Source organism: Apteryx mantelli, chromosome 3, assembly GCF_036417845.1.
Source record: "Apteryx mantelli isolate bAptMan1 chromosome 3, bAptMan1.hap1, whole genome shotgun sequence".
In the NCBI taxonomy this organism is placed as follows: domain Eukaryota; kingdom Metazoa; phylum Chordata; class Aves; order Apterygiformes; family Apterygidae; genus Apteryx; species Apteryx mantelli.
Window position 1 is genome coordinate 70,054,215 of NC_089980.1, and position 21,061 is coordinate 70,075,275.

The window sequence follows — 21,061 nt, forward strand, 5'->3', positions numbered from 1 at the left end:
CTTGCTCCATTGACCACCACTGTTGGTATGTTACAGTATTGACTCTTTTCAAACATTATCTGAGAGAGGGAAGGCTACCATATGAGAGTGAATTTGTAAAACTATATTCTTTGTTCAGGTTTTACAGATCTCTTAAAATGCCTTTGCAAAACAAGAAAGGGGATTATTTCCTTGTGAAATGGACATGGTCCTCTTGTTTAGAGAGATTATTTTAACACATCTATCAATATTTCCCCCTTGGCTTCTCCAGAGGCAAAAATCTTGCAACAGCTTGTTGCAAGGAAGATGCATGCTGTTTATTGGCAACCAGACCAGAAAAAACAAAACACAAAATGCCATTGACATAGCTATGTTCTTAATGACTACTAGTACACAAAACATCTATTCAGCAGTTTTGCGAATCTAGAATGCTTTCAAATGAAATACTTGAGTGTTTCACGTAGCATAGTTTTAAACCCTTTCTTTTGAAAAGTTTGAACAACATTTAGAGTTTTTCTTTCTTTTGAGTAAAAATAGGCAAATTGTAGGCGCTCTGGCTCAAGGCATAGATTCTAGGATATGGATCATCTAATCAGTGTTACCTGTTAGAATTCAGCCCAGCACATGGCTGATTATTAAGCTCTTGTCTGAAGTAAAAAATGAAATGAGTAAATAGTCTCAGTCTGGTTTCTTGAGAAGAGGCTGTATCGCAAAAGGCAGTATCAAAACTGTTATCTTGCTTGCAGTCTTGCCAGAGAGGTGAGGGAGGTGTCCTTCTCCATAGACATGGTCTTTCCAGAACAGGTACAGGAAATGAGACCAGATCGATGTCATCAAAATTCCCATTGTATTTTCCTGAGAACAGAGAGTTTCATTTTCCAGAACCATCAGCCCAAAGTGTTTCATCATCACTAAGTTAGGCTTCAGACAGTAAAGAAACAAACCAAAAAGATCACCAAAATCAGCATGTCCTGGGTTTTTCTTCAGTGTCTTTTTCTTTTTTTCTTTTTTCTTTTTTTTGTTGGTGGTTCTTTCCGTTACTTAATACCTTGTTTATCATCATGTATATCACATGGTCAGACATTTCAGGGTTTTTTTTCTAATTGCTGTGTAAGACAGTGATGAACACTTCTCCCTCATCAGTTGAATATCCTGCAGGGTCCAGGGAGCACGGCACAGAGGATCATCCAGCACCCTACAAACTCTTCAAGTAAACCTCTCCCAAAGGACAAATCCGTAGCACATACATCCCCATGACTGTGTTTCATCCCATACGTTGTCTGCCTCCATGCATTCGTGTCAGGCCTGCTTTCACCATCATAGCAGTTGCAAAATGACTAGCTCAGCTGGGCAGCTGCTACTTTGCATGCCCTGGCAGCATCCGTACGGCAGGCCACTTCTTGAAACTCTGTGACTCACTGGTAGCCCTATGCTGGTATAAATCCACCTAGAGTAAGGAGGTTGTTGAAATCCAATTAAAAACTTTGCATAATTATCCGTGTGCTCTGGTTCACACAACAAGATTCAAATATACTTACTACAGCCACCAAGATTTGAGAAGTATGTTAGTTTTAGATGTATATTTTACATTTAAAGCCAGTGTTGGACAATTATTGTTTACAGCCAATCATTAACTTTTACATTGCTTTCTAACTTTCTTGCTTAACCCACTTATGTTTTTGGCAAGAAATATAATCTAGTGCATATTTGTTTTTGAGAGTTAGATATTTTTATTCTGTTATGTTACTGTTTGGCTACACAAACCTAGATTCTCTTTCCTTCTTTCTATGTATTGCCAAATAGAATACTCATTTGGGTATTGTCATAAATTAAAAGGTTGTATCACTCCCTCATACTTTGCAATATTAAGCAGTGATTGATGAGTGAACAGGAAAAGTCTCTCACATTTCCATCAATATGGTTTTGTGTGACAGTTGTTACACCTAGATAAAATATAGCATAAATGTATTAAGTGGATTGTTTTCTGTGATAGGGTGGGCTGTTGCAGTTTTCAGTTTTTCTGTGGACTGTGCATCACTGCTATTAGAGTGATGCACTTTAAAGTGGTCCTGATGCTTCACAGTTGGTGTCAGAATTGACTAGACAAATATGTCCCTCCTTTGAAGAAGGAACCTAAGCAAATGCATAGAAGTCTTGAATTTAGGCCAGCTAGAAAATAGACATTTAGCCCCAGAATTTTCCACTGCATCCAGATAATCCTTTTTTTTTTTTTTTTTTTTTAATTAATGTAAAGCAAGATATTCTCTATCCTTCTTTGTGACAAAATTTTTGCAGGTTGAACTGTGACTTGAAAGATTGGAACAGCCCTTTGACAGTGTCACTCCATAGGTAGATATGGAACTCAAATTGCAAAGTGGATTTTTAGAAAGTAAACCAAAAAGAACAACTCTGAGCTTTTTCTGTTTGCTCCCCATCTCCAGATAACAGTGGACTCAAATTATTGTGATGTGTTGATTGATTACAGCCATTAAGTTTATTCGTAATCAGTTTCATCACTTATTCTCAATTCACACTTGCACCTTTGATTTTTCTTCCACAACAAGGTGATGTGGGTTGTCGTTGACTAATGAAGAACAGAATTGGTTTCGGCATGAGACAAACGGAATGCCGACACCAATCCCAAAATGCATTAATCTTTAATAATACACATCTGCATGTTTATAAATGATATAACCAGGGGTTGCTAATGTTGATACTCCCCCTTCCAAACAGGAACTGACATAGAGTTCGTATTTGCAAACTACATTAAAGGCAGACGGCTGCGTGTTGTGGATGTGACATTGCAGAGGGTACTAAATTGATGAAAGTTCTAAGTTGATTAAAAATACATGAAGAATTGCTCATCTTCTGCACTAGTGTTTTGAGCTTATCATTGCTGGGCAAGATTAAATATGGCATGACAGATCTTGTCTTAAGGAAGATCAGACCCACCAAGTGGTTTTTGGAAGCTGGTTTGCCTCTAGGTGCTTTTATCCTTTATGCATTCAGCTTGCCATTTTCTCATCGTTTCCCTGAGAACTGTTGAGTACTGGGTGTATAATATACATTATGATAGAACAAGAAATACTACAGATTGTCTAAGAAGTGTTTATTCTTTTGAGGATAGGATTAATGAGAGTACATGCATTTTACTATAAAATGCCTATTAATCACAGGCAATGGAAGCCAAAGAGTTGGAGTAGTACAAGAAGTAGCAGGCAGGACTAGCAAAATAGTTCATTGCCACATATCAGCACTGCTCCAATTTCTACCTGCTTGCCTGAACTTGAGAGAGTCAGGAGTAGGGAAGAATGAAACTACATTAGTGCCGGTCTTTTGAGTTAATGCCGTTCGATGATGAATGCTGATTCTTAACAATTCTTATGTGTAGCTGGATCAAAGAAAAAGAAATACAGATAAAAAACAGCAAATTTATTTCATATTTACCCCTTCTTTGGTATCTTGCATCTTTTCACACTGGAAGTATTATAAATGAACGTTGATATATGGCTTTTGCTATGTCAAAATTAGGAATTAAGGTTTTTATTAGGTGACAAATACTAGAAGTGTATGCCTACTATATTTGTTGTGCCTCTCAGGCTCTTAGGAATAGTAGACACAGTGAAGAACAGGTTAGAGAAAATCTCTCCTCATAGTTATAAATGCAGTCTAGAGAATGAGGACTAATAGTGAAAAATTCTTTCTTTTGAAACTTGGATTAACTTCCTAAATTGAATTCTTAAGTTGTAAGTTTCAGGTTTGTGATGGTGCAGTTTTAATTTCTGGAAAGAAATGAACAAAATATAAAGAGGAATACTACCCTGTCCTTTGTTAAGAGCATTTAGATATTTAGCACTTGCATCAATTACAATTTTATGTTCTGGTTAATTGACATTTTATAAAGAAATTGAGACTGTTTCTTCTCTAGCTGAAGCATATGCTTTTTCCATTAACAAACATGTAATGTCATGTCCCAACTAATTATGAATGACTGAATCATGCAGCCTTTACAATCTTTTAGGTCTGTCTAAATACAAGCAAAACTATTATCTTTATGAAAAGCTTAAAAGGACAGAGTGAAAAATGCAGTGCTGTTACAGGATTTGGATCATTCACCACAGAACATGGATGCCTTTTTTTTTTTTTTTAATGTTTTACACAAATTTAAAGAAATACAATTTCCAAAATCTAAAAGCAATTCAAAGGCACTGTAGAGGTGTGAGAGAACGTGTTGGGCAAGCTACTGCTTCATCCTCTCCAAATCCCTCTCATCCCAATTTACACAGTCACTTTGGATGGACGTGGTGACACAGAGTGCAAAACGTGGAGGGACGGTTAAACGAGACTTTAAAAAAAAAAGAAGAAGAAGAAGTCATCAGTGGCTGAGCTTTGAAGAGGTCTGTCCAGTATGGAGCAGTGAGCGAGTGGAAAAAAAGGAGCAAGCGCCTCATCTAATATTTCTCCTGGGGACCCAGGTGGACAAATTGGCAACCCTGTTCACAGCCTCCCCCCACACCCTTCTCCTTTGTACCGTAAGAACTGCTAATCGGATCCATGCTGCTGCAACTGTGGTTAGTTATTAACAGAATAAAAGCAGATTTCTTCAAAAGAACGGGTTGGGGAAAACGACTATACAAAATTGCAAGGTTGTTAGAATCTTAAATGCACAGCAGTCGATTTTCTTCCTATTCTGAATTATACGATGAATAGTCTTTCATCTGTCACTGTGCCCATTTCTTCAGAAGGCAGCCAAATATTAAGCTTCTCAAACAAAAAAAAAATGTTTGAAAGAGGAAAAATATTGGGGAGGAGGAAGAATAGGAAAATGAGAAGGAGAAATCAGGTTTTGTTTTTATTAATTTGGCCTGGTGAGAGAAATATGAGCTTGCCTGCTCTATTCAGTTCCTGCATTCCACTCTCTGTGAGCCACTGTTTCTGAATGCAGGGATTAGAAAAGATTTAACTGGTTGCTATCCTGGGCTGTATGATTCTGGATTGGCCTCCAGCAGAAATATCATGTGCTGTGAACTCTCCTGAGTTTAATGGAAATAATGCGTTAAATGAACGTGGAGTTAGGCAGAGGTGAAAGTAGAAAGAAATTGATCCCCTAAAATGAAACTTCTCATAACTGTAAAGTCAAATTACAGATCTGGGATGGGTGTTATTGAGGATAGAGAAGCAGTGATCCCTAGATTTAGACTGACTTATGCCTTCAGTTATATAAATAAATAAATCATTTGTCCTTAATTTTGAGGAGCTCTAGTGCTTCCTGGCGCACAGCAGGATTTTGAAATTTGTCGGAGAGGAATAGCTCTCAGGCAGGCAGGTGATTTCTGTGGCCTACTGAAAATCCATTCATATTTGGATGAGTCGCAGCCTTTGGAAAATTTCCATCGACAGCTTGCTTCAGGCTGGTTGCCAAAAATCCCTGAAAAACCTCTCTGTGCTGCTGTGGTGCTTAACTGCAGACCAGCTGCAGAGGTGACCTCTGGGTGGGGCAGAGGCCAAGGAGACCCCCGGCCCCAGGGCTGCTGCTGCCCCCCTTCCCTTCCACAGCAAAGGGGGCTTTGACCTTGGGCAATATTTGCTTTCCTGCGACTTGACGCTCAACCCACTGTCGGTTTAGGCAGTACTGACAATTCCTTCACTTTATGGACCTCAATATTTGTTAAAAGTCTTCATAGCTTATTCAGAGGTTACACAACCTGGGAATAAAACTTGGATCTCTCATTTGGCAGACCCCAGTTTCAGCCACTTAGTCCTTTAGAAAAATCCATAATATAATGAATTATTCTGTAGTGAGGGTGACATTTGGACGGAGTCCCATAAGTAATACCTCGGGACCACACGTTGAATAATGAAGATGAAACAAAACATTGAATAGCAACCTCTGCCTGTCAGCATCATCTGTGCCTTGAATGAAATGTTATATCATGTCAAACAGGTAACTTATAATCATGAATTAAGATGTTTAGGCTGTTGCATATGTGCAAAAGAAAAACAGAACTAAGGTTATGCAGGACACCTTAACTTAGTATTGCATTTTTTACAGCAGATTTTACAATAATTTAGCACTTAAGCTATGGTGACATCTATGGATCTTAACTCTCAACCCAGTCCTTGATATGGTGAATGTAGTACAAATATGAAAAAGGACGTGGAGTGTAAATTTTAAGGATTAGCAGTCTGAGAATTATTTTCTTTCATGATAAGCAAAAGAAGTTTTTACCTTTTGATGATTTTACATGGATTGTGAGTGACATTCATCCACATTAGAGAAACCTGTGTCTTTGGAGAGTGATACGTTTGTTTAAAGAGGCAATATGGAAATTCAGGGCGAGGCCCGCTTTATATTGTTAACTTTCTGCAATGTGGCGCATCCGTAAGTATGGCTTAAGCTGACGGATGGGAGATGTTCAGAGCTGCTTTGCGTTGCTGTGGCCCAACAAATCGGCCACGTGGGACGTGTCCTTCAGCAAGCCGCGCAGCCTGCAGGTAAATGGGCACGAGGAGGAGCCGCGTCCCCGTCCACCTGGGCCTCGAGGTGGGACCCCAGGAGGGACGTAGCAGTCGCCTCACGTGCCTCGGTGTCCCTGCAAAGGCAGCCTGGCGTCACTGAGGGCTGAACTGCCGCCACTTGCTCCCCTCCCGGGAGGCTCGGCCCAGGTTAGCGCAGGTGTCGGGAGCAAACGTCGGAAGAGGTGGGGACCGGCAACGCGGGATCGCCGGCAGCACCGCTGTTGCCGGAGCAGGGTTATTTGCTGCCGTGTGGTGCCGCGCAGAGCCAGGGAGCTGGGCTCAAGGGCACTGCCGGCGTCGCTCAGCAGGGCCGGGCTGCTGCTCCAGCCCGCGCAGGCAGCCATGGTACGGATCTGAACATCGGGAAGGGTCCCCATGTCACTGTATCTGTGCTCAGGTCAATGTGTGCATAGGAGGGAGGTTTTATTACTTTGCATGACTTAACTTGGAGGATATGCAGGCCACCCTTGCTTTTCGTTTAGATGAGTAAGTCATTTAAGAATACTGCTGATACAAAAGGAATCTTAGTTACAGTGCATAAATTAAGGAAGAAAATAGTCTTTCTTCTTATGGGGGCCACAGGCTCTGTGAGCTGGAAGAGGTAACATAAACCACCTGACCAGTTTCCCTTTATGCCAACCTACAGAATCGTTTCTCTCCTTTGAGGTCACTTGCCACTCGCTTCCAGCTTCCTGAAAAGCTCATTTAAAACAATCCCATATAGAAGCCAGTTTATGATGTTTCATTTCTAACACAGGAATCTAAGACCCAGAACATCCCTTCCGGTCTATAAGCCTTTACTGTCACATCAACCATGCGTTATAATCCCATTATTCTGTCAGATTTCATCTTAATACTCGCTAGATTTTCCTGGACCTCATTATTCCTAAAAAGGAAGTTGTTTCTAATTCCAGTAATGGTTTGATTATCAACCTAAACATTCTCTTCAGTTTTACTGACTTTGTGCTCTTTTTCCTCCCTAATATGTAGCCATAAATATATTTTTAAAAAGCAAGCACAAAATAACAGCTTTAATTTTTGCCAGGCTAAACAAACCATGCGCTTTCAGTCCCCTGTAATGTCATGCTCATGGCCGTTCTCTGTTCCCATTCTAGTTAGCATTAGGCTTTTTTGGTCTGGGGGTTTGAGGGCTCACCAATGACACATTAGCAATGGCATTATGTTTCCTTACCTATGCTGGAAATAATTCTCCTAATTCATCCTAATATTACATTTGTCTGATTCAGGGTGACATCAAATGGTTAGTTATATAATATAATAAATATCAACGGATATAGTCAGATTTTTCTTCCTGTTCTTCTCCCATTTCTAACTGATAACCCCATAGCTTTTCATTTAGAAAAGGCCTGTTTCTGGTCTGTATACTTTTGCATTTTTGTTACTCCAGCCCACAACATGATCTAGTTTCCTAGATAGTATTTGGATCATCTTCTGTATTGACTGTGCTTCTCTGCTTTGTGATCAACAAATGTCATAAATCTATTCCTAATTCTTGTGCCAGAAACGTTAAAGAAAACAGTAAATTAGATTGAGAATTGTCCCCAAAACAACTCACACAGTCTTTAACTTTTGACTTTCCTCCAGCCTAATGTTCCCCTTTCAGCACAGTCTGTGGTCAGTCCTCCCCCCTCCCATTTCCCAGCTCCCAGCTCCTCACTCATCTTAAAATTCTTGCACCGATATCCCTCCTTCCTTCCTTAACTAGTAATTTCCCAGGGGGAGCCTGTTATCACCGAAGTGCTTTCATGAATCAATTGTATAGGCACAATCCTGTGAGGTATTGTCTGACCAGCACAGCTGCTGAGCATCCTCCAGTGTCATTACATTGATGGGAACAGGGAGCCCTCAGTGTGTTTCCAAACGTTACTGATTTGGGCCATAATTCATCATGAGGACCCCTCCTCAGCAGGATATCAAAGGTCTGCTCTTTCTTGCTATGTTGGCTCTGAGGAATTTACTTTTTACACTTTAACTGCAGATTTCATGGTTATAGTCATAATGCAATCACCATTTAGTGCCTTTTCAGTATAAAAGGCATGTGCCAACTTTGTTCAGTCCATCTTTCCCAAAGATTCAATGCAGACTCTTCTGTTTCAAGTATAGATTTTTGAAGTCTCATGCACAATGTTTAAAAGCGTTTCTGCCATAATTAAAAAAATAGAAAACCATTTTATAACTGTGTTGTTAAGCATTTGAAATTCTTTCACCTCTTCAACTGACTCCACCCCCCCCTTTTTTTTTTTAACAGATTTAACAGAAAGGTACACTGCTGGGTTTGGTAGTTTTTAACAACTAAGTTTAAAAGATACCTATATGAATTTTAATATTGTTTACTGTGCATATACCAACCACCTACTCCTTAGAACATTTTTATGTACTTTGCTTTTCACACTACACTGCATAATAATCCTGATTTGTACTGTATTTCTTGTTCCTGTGTTAAATCTAGGTAAGAGAACTAGTGTGGCAGTGTCTATCCTTTTAACACACGTTATCCTATTTGCTGTGATTTTGCATAATTAAAATATTGCGAAATATCCATAGTGTTCACTTTGCATAAGTTTTGACATATGTAATATCTCACCAATGTGGCAACAGTATTATACAAAACATGGGAAAAGGTCCTCGTGCTTAAACTTGCATCTGTGTATCATTGGGTCAAAGGAGCCAGTAGTCTGTCATTTAAAAAAAAAAAAAACACTTGGTTATTTTTCTCTAAAATATCTATAGAATTAATGTTTAAAAAACCTCAGAGGTTGTTTGCTTTCATGGAAGTTTTCCTTCCATAATACAATACAAAAATCTGATAATGTATTATCAAAAATGGCTTCCAAGAATACCAACTAAAATACTGATTTAAAAGGAGGAGGATTAACATTATTTAAAGGAGAGAAATGAACAGTCTTTAAGGTCACTTCTTTTTATGACAAAGAGACCTGAAAAGCATGACAGACAGGATCTTCAAAGGCTTTTAAAAGTACTGTCATCAACTCCCAATCAATAGGAGTTAAATACCTAAATTAAGAGTTCAGTGCAAGTCTTGAAAGGTGTCTGGGTGCTTAATCTCTTTTACCTTTCAGATCGCTTTTAAGGATAAAATGACAGTTCAACTCGAAATATTTTTGTGTAGCACCTTGCGTGCGCAGCACCACAGTGATCTGTAGCACCCACTAATAATTAGCACAACAGATACTTCTGTTGTAAGTTCATTACTTGTCTGAACATGCTCGGTGGTGGTCTACTCCTCTGTGAAGTTGTTTGCTTTTGTGAAACAGACAAAATCTGGTTTAAAGTTTTTTTAATAAAGGAGAAAAAATGAAAACTAAACTTTAAACCATGAATTAATAAGATAGTGTAAATTTTTACAGAGGCTGAGAATTTCAATGAATTTTCAGAACTGCTTTGTACTGTTTGTATTCCCTAAGGATGCAGATGAAGATGATTTCTTTGTACTACGTCATGCCTTTACAATTGTAGAGTTTAACTTTCCCTGTCTGTGCTTGCACATCTGCATGGGCAGGATAAGGCTTCTGCCAGAAAGTCGAAGTTGTCATCATGTGAAAATAAAAATTTTTTGTGTAAGTACGTTCAAAATACGGTGTCTAGCATAGATCCTCCATGCAATATTAACATCTCTCAAAGAGTTTGCCAAATCTCAACGTAAAGGAGGTTCCACTAGGAGCCGTGCGATGCAATCAGCAGTACCCCTGCCTTTATTTGTTTTTTTAAACCGTTTATGGACTCTTCAATGGTTTTCAGAAAAAAATGGTTCAGGTTTACTCGAACTATTGTGTCCAGTGGTGGTGCCTCAGGCACGCGCAGTGGAAGTGGCCATGCCCCGTGTTAACGTGGAATTACTGTTTGCTCACGGGCTTGAGGCATGGAACCCAGCCGGTCAGGCAGAAAGCGTTCATTATAATGTAGGCGCTTACTGTCTTGCTGCAGCCCAATCTTGGGTGCCATCAAAACATGAGCCTGTGTATTATTGCTGTGTGCCTCGGAGTTCGTAGACGGGCTGTGGCTCCCAAAGCCTCCGGCGTGGAGCGTCACGTGTGGGCTTGTGGAGGAGAAATTCTGCCTCCAGCCCAGCATTCACATGCGCAGAGACTCTTGTGTCACGGCTGCTCGTAGCAATGGTGACTGCCACGTCTTTGAGCGCAAAAGCACCTAATCCAAATAGCGAGGCAGGCATTATATTTTGCGTTTCATGGGTCTGATTTCCACGTTCTTTGTAAATCTCTGATTTTGTTAGAGTCGGTGTTCAGAAGGGCCACAGCTAGCTGCGTGGAGGCTGGGCGGGGGATAGGGCAGAGGAGGCACATTCACTCCTCGGTTTGTTTCTGTTTGGGCACTTCCTAGCTCTAAAGAAAGAGCAACCCCTGCTGGCTCTCCTTCAGCTGTGCTTGCAGCTCCAGAAATAACCACAGGGTTTTCACTTGAACCATTAAAAAAGGGTGGCTGCTAAGCAAGAGGAAATGATTTTCATTCTCAGCAGGCACAAATCTATTTCATGTGTTTTTATTCTTTCCATTTCTTTTAAACGGAAAACAATCTGAGCAGTTTCTGAGGATAAGGGATATAAATCTGTCTGCTGCTATTTATACCGTGCTCGTCACTACAGTGCCTAAATGCCTAAAATATATATTTGCTGCCTAACCTGAGGTGGTCTTCAAACTGCTTTGGCTGTCAAGAGCAGACACGTCTCAAAACCAGCAGCGAGCAGAAGTCCCAGGAGACATCTCGGTCTCGCTCTCACCCCTGCTTGGGCCATGGCGGTCACTCGCTTGGCACGAGGCAGTTGCCATCCTGTGACAGTGCCTGGGTGGCTGCGGGGATCCCTGGGCTGGACACTGCGTTGAATCGGGCCCTGGCGAAGTGACTTTCTGGTGTCTTTCATGAGTACAATAAGCACCTGCTTTACTAGGTAGTAATACTGAAAGGGAAGATTTAGTGCCGTAAGCCTCACAGACAGCGTTATCTGTGCTATTCTTCTTCTTCGGGTGGATAAACTGTGTGGGTGTCTTTTGAACCAAGCCATAAAAGTGGGGCTGTTCTGGATGGATATTTTAATAAGCAAATATCTTCCCTTTGCCTGTATTTGAATAAGAAAGATACCCCTCCTCTGTCTGATCTCTTTCATATATGCCTCACTTACCGCATGCACCTACGTATTATTCTTTATGCCTATATTCTACATGGACATTCAAATAACATTAAACCACTGATTCATTGAAATATTTTTTAAACCGTTGTTGTTAGTCATTTTTGTATTGACCGAATTTTTCATTGGTAATATTGTTGGCAGCAGTCCATGTCTGCCTGGCTGGAGGCCAGCTTAAGCTCGGCAGGATGAGCCCTATTGTTCAGCAGACTTGGATTTTGTTAAACTCTAACAAAAATATGTGTCAGGAGATTTGCAGCTATAAATTGGATCATGTTGGTGAGGTTGGGAACTCGCTCAATACAAAATTGAACGTTTTGCCATGCCTGTTGCTAAATATGTTTATGTATGTTTCCTCCGTGGGTTTCAAAAAAGAAAAAAGGAAAAAGAAAGAGAACCTGAAAAAAGCTAGACCTGTTGAGCTCCGTCTTTAACTTATACAGCTGGTACTTTCTTTGATGTTGAGTGGTTCAAAAATGCAGCAAGGCTTGGTTTTGTACATTGCAATGTTAAAAGCAAGTCTATTTTCCCTTTTTTCTCTGTGTGTTACAGGCAGTCAGATGCCACCACAGCCTCCTGGCAGCCAGCCAGAATCCAGCTCCCACCCTGCTTTGAGCCAGTCACCAATGCCACAGGATCGAGGTTTGTTAGGTGTTGGGTCTTTTTTTAGTTGGTGCCAAATGCAGCCATCATTTTAAGTTGCATATTACCAATGTGAGATTTCCTGGTATGTCTTTTCTTTTCCCAGGGAAGATAATGACAATTTGTGTTGTAAAAGGCTCTGGGGGTTTCCTTTTCTGGGGAAAGAGCGATTGAATAGCAGGTTTTTACCAAAATATAATTGGAAACAAGGGCTCTCTTAAAGTACAGTGAATACCCAAATTATAAAAGCGGTTTGCTGTAAATACTTGAATCATGTCCTAGAGAATTCAACTTTTCGTTGTCTAGCTTGGAGTTCAAGATCTGTAGAAAGTACTATAGAAACAGTACGACCTACAGTTTTACAGTACTACTGCAGTTTTACTACTGTTTTCAAAACTCCCTTGTGTCTGATGTCTTTGCATGAACACGATAGCTAGTCCCCTGGCCAGTTCCAGACATAAAAATATCTTTAAAGCGAATCAATTATTTAGGTCAAACATTTCAAAGATTTGGAAATCTTACAAGGGAAAACCTTGCAGGCAACGGCACTGTTCTAAAAGTGTGTTTCCTAGCAAATGTTCACCAAAATAAATAGAGAATTTTTCTCTTAATGTTGCTGTTTATAAACTTTAAGACCTTTCCATTTTCCCTCCTTCCTCCCTAGCCCAAGAAGGATAATTATCATGCCCTTTTTGCATGACTGTATGATAAACTGCTGTTAACTAGCCATCCTGTCCATGCAGTGGTTAACATGTGCCAGCAACAAGTTCGCAAAACAGGCACATGATAACTCTGATAAACATGGAGTTATTTATGAAATACCCCTCCTAAAATGTCGTGGTACCAAAAATATTTCAAGTAGCACCATATGGGGATACCATAAATACTAGAAGTTTTCTCACAGTGAAACAAGTTGAGCTCACAAAATGACAAATTTCTGGGACAGCATCCAGAAGGAACTAAGAGGATTCACAGAGAGGGAAAAAAGATTCTTAGTTTTTGCTATTTTTTCTGTGTTGAGTGTCACCTCTTCTTTAAAGGCTGATTAATGGGAACATTAAACACAGAATTCTATGCGACTCATTTCTTGTTTTTCCTTTTCAGGTCATTCTTTATACATAGTTGTTAGCACGTGGACTTATTTTCTCTTTAAAACTATTTAGAATAATGTACATGTTTGATGAAAAAAGGATGACCTCAATACCCAATACAACTTTATTATGTTTTACAGGGCAGCATGTCACAAGACAGTAGGAGTGGATCAGAGCGAGGCTTGGGAGACCCAAGCATCTCAGAAAGATGTGTTCATTGCCTGGCATGATTGGGTCACGGCCCAGAATGTGACACTGCCCAGTAATAATTATTTCTGCAGTATATGTGCCTCGTCAGGCTTTGGGGGATAGGTTAGGGTGCTCTGACTCTAATTGTGAGGCTTGAACCTATTCTTTGGTGCTGTAGAGGGAAACTGAGTGCCAGTGTGCGTTTGGGGAGGTAGGGAGGTATTCAGAAGTAAAACAGAGAAGACAGCTGCTGTAACTGCAAAGTAAAACAAGAACAGTGAGGAACTGAAAATTTACAGGTGTATTTGGCCTGGTTCTTCCTATATGGCGATGAAACTTGTGGGTTTGTTCTTAGAAGAAATGTGTTTGGGAACGTTATAGTAATTTTTGCCCTATTCATGTACAAAATGTTTTGTTTTCTGTTTTATTGTAAATGGAGGCTTCTGGTATTCTACGCATGATCCTTGTGACCCAGCTTGTATAAGAAGTCCATTTGTTTCATGCAGCAGATATGAAATTTGTAACTAGCTAGGTCATATTGATTTTGCAGAACATGTTCCCCAAAGCTTCTCTGAAGTCTGTACTCTACACGCATAAACATGCGTGCATTCCCTTTTGCGCCCTGTCATTGATTAGAGGCTCCTTTGAAATGGAAAACTTCACCTTTTAAAAAGGCTGTTACGTTAGTTGATTCCTTTGCTTGCTTGAACTGGTTTCCACTGAACTTGGAGAAAGGAAGGAGGGGGAGTGATGGGGACTCAAAGGGAAGGTGCTTGTCATTTACTGATAAAAACCTGAGCAGAAAATCGTTGCTGCTGAGGACACCTGATCCACAGGCATCTGTTACAGTAATTTAAAGACTTGGCTTACTGATACACTTTCTAGCAAAAAAACAAAAAAAGAGAAAACAGAAAACCCAGAGACCCTCCATAGGATAAGGCAATGTGTTTTTTTTTAATGCTTTATATAACATTTCTTTCCTTGTTTAGAGAGAGTACTGAATGAACAAAAGGCTACTTACAGTTTCATGAGTAGAATCCTCTTCTCTCTATACTTGAATGAAATGTTATTTATCAAATATTATGAAGCTTGATTGACAGGTGAGGGCTAAGCTGTAGCACTTCTGGATGCTAAACATCCACTACACTGAACCATTACATTTACACTTATTTATTTTATTATGAAAGTGTTTGATTATGTTTTATCCTACTTTCCATGGTTACTCAGCACCCAGCTGAGATTTCTTATGTTTGCCGGCCTGAGGCTATACATCCCCTGTCATACAGTGCAGTACGAAGCAATGAGCATATTTTTATATGTACATTCTGTGTGTGGGAGGAGGAGGGTGGTAACATATGTACATACGCACAATAATAGGAATTTCTTGGGGGGCTGGATTTTCTGTGCTCTTCAGCTTACTTTTTATATAGCTTATTTCATACTTTGTGTAGTGCTAGCTTAAAAATAGTTACTTTTTTTTTAATAATTAATCTTTGTAGTACATTTGGATCTGGCTTAGTATAAATGTAAGATAGTATTGTACGTAGTCCACTTCTGTTCTCATTACAGATTCAGTAATCAATTAATTCTGTTACATATCCAGTCAATGAAACTTTTTCAGTTTTATCAACGCATTTTTTAAATAGGCTGTACAAAATAGCATGTATTTTTATGTGCATAACCTGTGTCTCAGATCACATGTCTTTGAAAGTACTGGTACTTGGAAATAAGCCCCATATAACTCAACAGACTGGAGAAGTCGGAGCTGTGGAGATCGAGGGCGCAGGCTGTGCAGGATTGGCATTAGGAGTCCCCTGGGGTAGCAGGAGCAGGCCTGCAGGTTCACCTATGCATGCATTTAACTGCTGCTGAATGCCAGCAAATTATCATTACTTGGGGGTTTTACATGAAAATGGAGCCATGACTACTGAACTAGTCACTGAAACTTACTGTACTTTTGGGGGGCAGAGGATGCATGTTTTGCTCTTTTTTTCCTCATACAGCTACTCCAGATTTTTCTTTACTCTGACCAAAAGTAGAGTTTGGGGGTTTCCTTATTTATTGAAGTCAAAGCTTTTTACAAACTAGTTACATCAGCCTTCAAAGATGGTGAAGCAGTGGTACCATGCCTGTCATACCCCTTTTGCAAATAATAGAGGTACGCAGTTGTTTGAGTCCCTTTTTTTAATGGTGTCCACTTATTCTTATCTGGGTTTTGGAAACAGCACTTTGAGGATGCAGTAGCCAAAACTGCATCATGGGTTCCAAGTTATTTGTATTGATTAAATATAAACTTAGCATACCCAAACTGACCTCCTAAGTCTGCTTCCTGAACTGCAGTGTGAAGGGCTTCTGTCCCCAGCCATTAGCTTATACTCCTGCTCTTACTTTTGTAACCTGGTGTCCATCTGTGTGTGTGAATACTCACCTATGTGAACACCAGTAGGAGAATGTGTGTCACCATAATGTTGAAACAGACACTTTCACTCCAGCAGAAATGAATGGTTCCTTCCCTAATGTTGAAAAAGCATACAAAACTTACCTTCTTTTAAGTAATATTTTTCATGCTTATCAAGCTGGATACGTGCATGTCAAATTTCAGTCTTTTTTATATTAAAATAGTAAATTGGGAGCTCCTGAAAACCGTTGAACTTAATGGAAACAGTTAATGATGTTATTACTGTAGCAAGCACTCTCATAATGAGGATACTTAAATAAGCCTTATTTATTAGTGCAAATATATATGGGTCAGAATTAATTTTTAAAAAAATCTTAAATTGTTTTCCCCTTATAATTTTCACAGCGGTGCGTAGTTAAATATTCATGATAATGCTGATGATATGCTAAAGGTCTGAAATAGATCTGGAGTCTCAAAATCAACACAGGTTATTTAACCCTTTTCATCTAATGCACCATTGGGGACTTGCTCAGTGAAATCCCAGAACACTGGAATAATTAGAAGATAGTAATGAGGATTTAATTAGTCCTTGAGATATGCTGAAATAGGACCACTGAGAACTTTTCTGTTTGGACATGGATTGTAAGCAAAACTGATGCCGCTGCAGCTGCTGTGATGTGCTGGAAAATGTATTCCATTGCTGGAGGCAGTTTCATGGCACCATTCTGTGCCTGTCAGATCTGTGTGGAAAGTGCTGTGAGTAAGCACCTCCAAAATTGTTGAATAGCAGCCTTCCTCTTCTCTGTCACCCCCCTCCCAGTACCCCTTTAAAAAATAAAAATAAAAAAAATCATTTTTTCCACTCTAGCTTTATTTCTTTCTTTCATTTACATGATCCAGCTTTTGAGGATTTTGTACAGTTGTAAGCTCTGTTAAAAAACATATCACAAACAAGGACAGGAGTAAGAAACTGCAGGCTTGTAAGAATACAGGTGTTGTACTAAGCAAAATTTGGATCTATTTGACACAACTGCTTGTAAGCTTTATCTCCAAATCTAGTTCTTATTTAGTATTAGATCTTCATAGAAGTGATATATATCGGTAGCTGCAATGTAGTAAATTTAAATGGCTTTTTTGGCAGCCGAGATGTTATCCGGCAAGAGGTAGTAACAGATGGGATGTGATCAGGCATTTTGATGTTCTCTTTGTGCTTCCCTACGACACTAAGTAGCATCTGAATTTCTCTAACTACAATTTCCTAATTTGCCCATTAGATTTCATGTAGGTATTTTTCTCCCCTTTAACTTTTTTTGTACGTGTGATTATTTGTACACAGTCATCACACAAATTTCACTGTCACATATTTTCTTTTAACAAACTAGAAACATTTGTGCTTATTTGGAAGACAGAGAATACCAATCTGGGAATTTGCCCCTAAATTTCCTGATCAGATTCATGGCTTAATACTGACATCTGATGATAGTGATTCTGTTCCCTGAAATTTTCTTCTTAAAAAAAGAAACCAGAAGGAAGAAAATAGATCAAAGAATTCTTATTGCAATAAAAAGATACCATAGTTTGCTTTTAGATCTTAAAGACTTTTTCCCTGCGATTACGTTTTTGCTCTCATTTGGGGATCTATGCAGAGCACTGAGCAGCTAGAGAATAAAATGATTCTTGTCATTAAAATTCTTCTGCTTGCCATGTTAATGACGACACCACTTAAGGTTAAATCAGACTTGGTAATAAGTTTATTTGATGTAGACTGAAGTGTTTCAGGCTCTTAAAAAAAGATGCTTGAGACATGCACTGAGTGCAAAGCCACAGGTATGTTTGAGTGCCTCTTCTGCACATAGCGTTCTCCAGGTGGGTCAGTAAAGAGGCGCTGACTCAAGCTGGTATGCAGGAGTGCCATGCCAGGTTGGGAAATAATTCCTCATGCCCAGGAAACTGGAGTTAGATGAATTGTGCCCTGGACAGCCAGAGAAGTGTGTCATGAGAGGAGAAGAAACGGGTTTTAATTGAAACTATCGCACATCTTTAGGAGAAGTTGCTTCATGTCAAGGATAGCTCTGTAAAACATCTCTCTTTCATCGAGTCACATTATAGACCAAACCAGCACTCCCATCTCCATTTCTTCTAAAGGATGTACAGGAACATATAGAGCTGATCTGTATGCATAGGCAGAGCTGTACAACAGAAGCTTGAACTGAACTTCTTTGGGGGCTCAGAAAGTTATGTTAGCTTCTCAATTTAGTAAGTACTGTATTTATCAACAGCCTTTAAGAGGATGAGGCCATCATTATTTTTTACAACTGCATTTTTACCTTGATTGCAAAAGTCCTTTGGGTTTAAGTTGGACATAAGTATGATGTTTAATTTTCCTCTTATTTGAAATGTAGTGTTGGCCTGATGAGTAGCTTTGTTAAAATTTACACAAACTATTTTCTCTGATATTTTTGTTGCAGTAGCACCCAAGAGCCCTATTCATGTACCTGCGCATATTGTGCTACATCATGTACCAATGCATAGCAAAAAAGCTTACAATATGTCTATTTTATGATAAGTAATCAAGATCTATGTGATAAAAGGTTACTGGTTTTCATTTTGAGCCATGGGAGTGAATAGTTTTGCACCAGTTTGTCTCACAGGCATTAAAGGAAGACAGTTGCTTTTCTTACTTTAAAATATTTGATATGATGTTACTTTGCCTAACCACATTAATTCTTAAAGGAATCAGTTGCCATTTCAGGAGGTTAGTTTCAGACTATATTTGGATTTCATACATACACCAACCAGCCTAAGCCTTAGGTTGGTCTGATTAGTTTTGGGATGCACTAAATATACAGCAATATTGACCATTTGCAAAAAGAGCTGAAAGAGGAAAGAGTATGATTCACATGTGGTAAGCCACTCTAGGACAGAGCAAACCTGCAGAAGTAGGATTTCAAGTAGATAATAATATCTGTACAATCAAAACCTAGAGTCAAGTCTCCCAAGCAAATATTGTATACTAGCAGCTGGTCATTGCTTTCTTCTTGCTGATGTTAAATCTAGTTATACTTGGGGATGAATCTTTATTTCATTTTTTAAACTAAATCGGGGATTCTCTTTTTGAGATTAGGGAGTAGAATTGAATTATTCTGAGAGAGTTTATGCAGTTGCTAGCGCAAAGACTTCTCAATAGAAAAGTTTCCACTGACTCCATTAGACAGCCTTCAAATTCTTTGCCTCTGGGCTCGGGGAGTGAAATAAGCCGCAAGCAGTCATTGATGAAGAACTTGACAAAGTGACAGTCAATGTTCCTGTCACCAGGCTTACTGTAAAGTTATTGAGTACGATCACTGTCCCTGGGATAGCTTCCCATCATGGCCTATAAACTGGGGGCTGCTTGTGGTCCGCCTGTTTAACAGCACCATAATTTCAAAGACAGCCTACTCCCTCAGTACCTAAGCTAACCTTCTCATGAAGCTTTTCTAAAAATAAAGAACTTCTAATCTAAGATCCTTTATGTCTTTTTAAGTTAATATATAGGACAGTGAGCAGAGATCTATATAGTAATGTATATAATAATAGCTAACATTGGGATAGTTCTTTCCATCCCAAAAGATCCTAAAAGGCTGTAGAATAAACATTTGTCAGGGAACAGCTGCAAATCAAGGAAGGGAAGAGTCAGTTAGATGGTAACTCCTGGTAAAGTAAGGCTGAGATGAAGACATTTTGGGACCGAGGACAGCATGCTAATTTTGTATTTATGAAAAATATTATGTTTTATTTTACATATGTGAAAGAAAAGACACACTGTGTATGTTAGTCTTGTCCACAAAATCCATATATATCTTATGGTATTCAATATATTTACTTAACAAAAAGGAAGATCTGAGTTGATCCATGGAACCTTTGAACAGGAGTCTCCAGAGAGGTTAAATTTTTCAAACCTGAAATTTAGACCATTAAGCCTGCAGGCCTTGCACATTACATGTTGAAAAATGCTGTTCCTTCTTTGCTCTCCTGCATGATTTTCATAAGTATGCATGTTATTAGGGAAACTTAGACAAATGTTGATTGTATAAAGCAGACAGACTCCTCAGATTTTTCATGTTGCTGCTCAGATTAATTTCCAAACTCCCCAGTGAAACTAAGGATTTGGTTTAGGGGGCTGTGTGTGTGTGAGGGGCTGTTCTGGGGTGTTTTCATACTGCAATTTGCCATTACCTGATTCTCAAAGCAAAAGCATCTGCACCGGGCATGTTATGGTAACAAATTATGTGTAAGATAGTGGATTAGCAAGGGTTTTTTTGCCTCTGTGCATCAACATCTCTGCAAATGTCTTTGCTTCTGTCTGCCCTCAGTACTGCACTTAGAATTTACATCAGAGAGCATTAGGCAAGATTTGCATTAGGAAAGGTTGGATATGTCTTCCCCCACTACCATCTGGGTAATCTGTCTGATCCTTTCCCAGATTCTAATTCATCAATAATAGATTATATGAGTTTCAAGGCCAGGCAGTAGCTGAGGGAGGTTTAGGGGTGGGAAAAATTTAAACATAATTGCATGCTATACATAGACAGGGTTTTGTAATATCAGAGAGAGAAGCAGAAGAGATTCAGCTGGTTAACCTAATAGCACAGCTGGTGAAACACTAGGGGATCTGAGTTAAAACCTTAGCTAGATCATTAGTTTCCATCTTCCCCAAAGCTATCCTCATTGTGAAGAGAAACAGTCAGACAAATAAACGGTGAAGATACTGTAAGATAGATATTAAGCATAATAAGAAAATATTTATAAAAAATAAATAAAACCAACCCATTACCCTTTCTTAAATGGAATGTTGATCCCTTAGTGAAGAGGAAAAATACCTTGGTGCTCCTTGCAGGAAGCACTGATCTTGCTACAGTGATGTTTTCCACAGCTCCTGTTTCACATATGCAGAGAAACATCATTATCAAATGGGTGTGAAGAAATGAGGCAGTCATTCTGTAGATGCTAGCAGACGCCAACATGAAAATAAATTGTCCAGGTAGCAAGGGGGAAGCATGTTGCCTGTTACTCTGCCCCAGA

General features: G+C 39.3%; 1 protein-coding gene across 7 annotated transcripts in view; it reads left to right on the forward strand.

Moving 5' to 3' along the window:
• The window catches only part of ARID1B (AT-rich interaction domain 1B), a 347,057-nt gene that overhangs the window by 247,987 nt on the left and 78,009 nt on the right, over window positions 1-21,061 (forward strand). For all 7 annotated transcript variants that reach the window (XM_067293600.1, XM_067293595.1, XM_013958989.2 and 4 more), the window contains one exon: window positions 12,233-12,322. In XM_067293600.1, the coding sequence (XP_067149701.1) occupies window positions 12,233-12,322 (90 nt within the window). The remainder of the gene's footprint in view (window positions 1-12,232; window positions 12,323-21,061) is intronic.